The sequence below is a fragment of a genome (genome assembly GCF_019968955.1).
Source record: "MAG: Porospora cf. gigantea A chromosome Unknown PgA_NODE_4344_length_2207_cov_269.616, whole genome shotgun sequence".
In the NCBI taxonomy this organism is placed as follows: Eukaryota; Apicomplexa; class Conoidasida; order Eugregarinorida; family Porosporidae; genus Porospora; species Porospora cf. gigantea A.
Genome location: NW_027151698.1, coordinates 1 through 2207, shown reverse-complemented (window position 1 = coordinate 2207; position 2207 = coordinate 1). Strand labels below are relative to the sequence as shown.

General features: G+C 54.6%; 3 protein-coding genes across 4 annotated transcripts; all 3 read left to right on the top strand.

Annotated features, from left to right (window-relative positions):
- Positions 1-65: 65 nt before the first annotated feature.
- KVP18_001141 (uncharacterized protein) lies at positions 66-839 on the top strand (the record flags this gene model as incomplete). 2 transcript variants are annotated; one of them, XM_067950853.1, is made up of 1 exon in its annotated part: positions 66-839. In XM_067950853.1, one exon carries the CDS (start codon positions 66-68, stop codon positions 837-839), a length of 774 nt encoding a protein of 257 aa, XP_067808666.1. The 2 variants fall into 2 exon arrangements, with proteins under 2 accessions (XP_067808666.1, XP_067808667.1); XM_067950854.1 differs by having other exon boundaries at positions 120-839.
- A 36-nt stretch (positions 840-875) lies between these two features.
- On the top strand, positions 876-1637 carry KVP18_001140 (uncharacterized protein; the record flags this gene model as incomplete). Its single annotated transcript, XM_067950852.1, has 1 exon — positions 876-1637. The coding sequence occupies one exon, from the start codon at positions 876-878 to the stop codon at positions 1635-1637; it is 762 nt and encodes a 253-aa protein (XP_067808665.1).
- Positions 1638-1669: 32 nt separating this feature from the next.
- Positions 1670-2207, top strand: KVP18_005103 (uncharacterized protein; the record flags this gene model as incomplete). The annotated part of the gene is made up of 1 exon (XM_067949459.1): positions 1670-2207. A coding segment is annotated over one exon (538 nt), but the record flags the coding sequence as incomplete, so codon positions are not given.

The following is a 2207-nucleotide window of genomic DNA, read 5'->3' as shown; positions in this document are numbered from 1 at the left end:
TGACCCTGTCCAACTACATCTTGGCTGACATCCCCAACATCGCAAGCTTTCCCGCAGCTGTCTCCATGGCCGTCGTTCTCCACCACGTGACCCGATTCTTCGGATGTGGCCAGGTTTACATGCCGGTGCGCTGGATTGGCGTTTGTGCCATTGGTGTTGGCTTCGTGATTGCAGGAGTGGATCCTAAATCAGTAGGGCCAGCTGTCCTTCCAATTGCCTTTGCCTACGCTGTGGCATCTGCTTCCTACCGAGCCTGTTTCTTGGAGAGAGCCATGCATGTGGTCGAAGGAAATGGCAATGTGCTCCACAATAATCAGGTCGCCGTCGGTATCATCGTCCTTCCAATTATCGCTGCCGTTCGTGGTGAGTTCGCTACCGTGATGAAGTCATCCCTCATCATGGATGATCCTGGCAGGCTCTTCACCTGGCAGGTTTGGGGCTGTCTGGTAAGCGCGGGCCTGCTCCCTTTCCTAAAGAACATCATTGCCAACCGCCTCATCCGACGTTCCGGTCAAGCACCCTGGAGGTTCTTGGAACTGGTGTCGCTGTTGGGTGTCTTTGGAATCGGCGCAGCTGCTGCCCCCATCCCCGTGACTCCTGCAGCGATCGTGGCTTTCATTTTGGTCCTTATCGGCAGAAGCATGGGATCCTATGATGCTCTCACACGGGAGCCTCTCGCTGCCCGCCAGAAGCGCGATCGTGAAAACGAGATTGAGAGGGGGTTGGAGGACACGATGGAGGCTGATCAAGAGCAGGATGCTCCCCGACGTGAGTTCGAGGACGACAAGGAGTACCAGCTTTTGCCGCCTAGCCCAAGGTACCAGCGCCTCTTATTATAAATTGCTAGTTGCATTGCGATAAAAATAAAATTCCGAATGAAGCAACAAGGCCGAAAAGGTTGTCGTGTTCAGGCTCTCTGTGCCATCTTTGAGAAGGGGCCTGTAAGACCCCCCTCACCTCGACGAGTCTCTCCTCGAGGACGTGTCAAAATGGCAGTGAAGAAATTCGAAGAAAGGTGTCAGGGACCTGGGCTGGTGCAGCAGAGGATAAACCAATTCGAGAAGGAGGCTGTCAAGAGTCGTCACACCATTGCAAATGCAGTATGTGCCCGCCCGAATTCAGGGTATCGGCCGCCAAGGCAGATCAGAAGTCTCTGGGAGGGCCGGGAGAGGACGCAAAGTTCCCAGAGCCGACGTCTGTGGGAGGACCGGGAGAACGCTCAGCGGAATCGGAACGGGACACCTGAGGCCCGGGACGGCGGCGCTAGACGGGGCGTTTTCCAGTTTTGGCGATGCAAAGAAAAAAAATCTGAAGCGGCGCAACCCGTTACACCTAATCACTTGGATAACGAACTGTACGTCCCGGTGTCCCGAAGTGAAATCTGGAGGCATCTGCCTGCCCACGGGGAGAACGAGTTGATTATCCCCGAAGCTAAGGACAGGCGGAGAACGACAGCTTTCAACCGGACTCCCTGGGAGCCTTGTGAGCCAGAGGAGCCGATGGAGCTGAAGGAGCCGGAGGATGACACCGGCAGGTACACGCGAAACACCAGGTCTATCACGGCCGGATCGCAGTTGAGTGGAGCCTACGTATCTGGATATTCTAAGGTAATCGAAGCCCTTGCCAAACGAAAGTGATGTCTACTGCTTGTTCCAAATGTTCAATTCCGATGGGGAAGCCAAAGTCCTTCCGAAAGGCACCTCGACCACGACGAACTGGCAACGCCAACGAGGCCCCGCTTTTCATCTGGGACTTTGAACAGTGCGACAGCAGCAAGTGTTCTGGACGCAAACTCGTTCGCTTCAACAAGATTGAGCAGTTGAATGTGAAGCAGCACGGAAGAGGAGTAGTGCTGTCACCTCTTGCTGGCACATTCCTGAGTCTTGCCGATCGAGATATCATATTATCAAGAGGGTTGACAGTGGTGGACTGTTCGTGGAACCGCATAGACGAAATCCCGTTTGACCGGTTACACACCGGTCGAGAACGCAAACTGCCCTTCATTATCGCCGCAAATCCCACCCACTACGGCAGACCCTACGAGCTCTCATGTGTGGAGGCGCTGGCCTTTTCGCTGTTTCTCGTCGGACTTCAGGAACAAGCCGCTGACATCCTTAGCATCTTCAAATGGGGGCAGAGCTTTTTGGACCTCAACAGGGAACTGCTGGAGTTCTACCTTAAAAGAGGCACTGACTCGTCGGCAATCG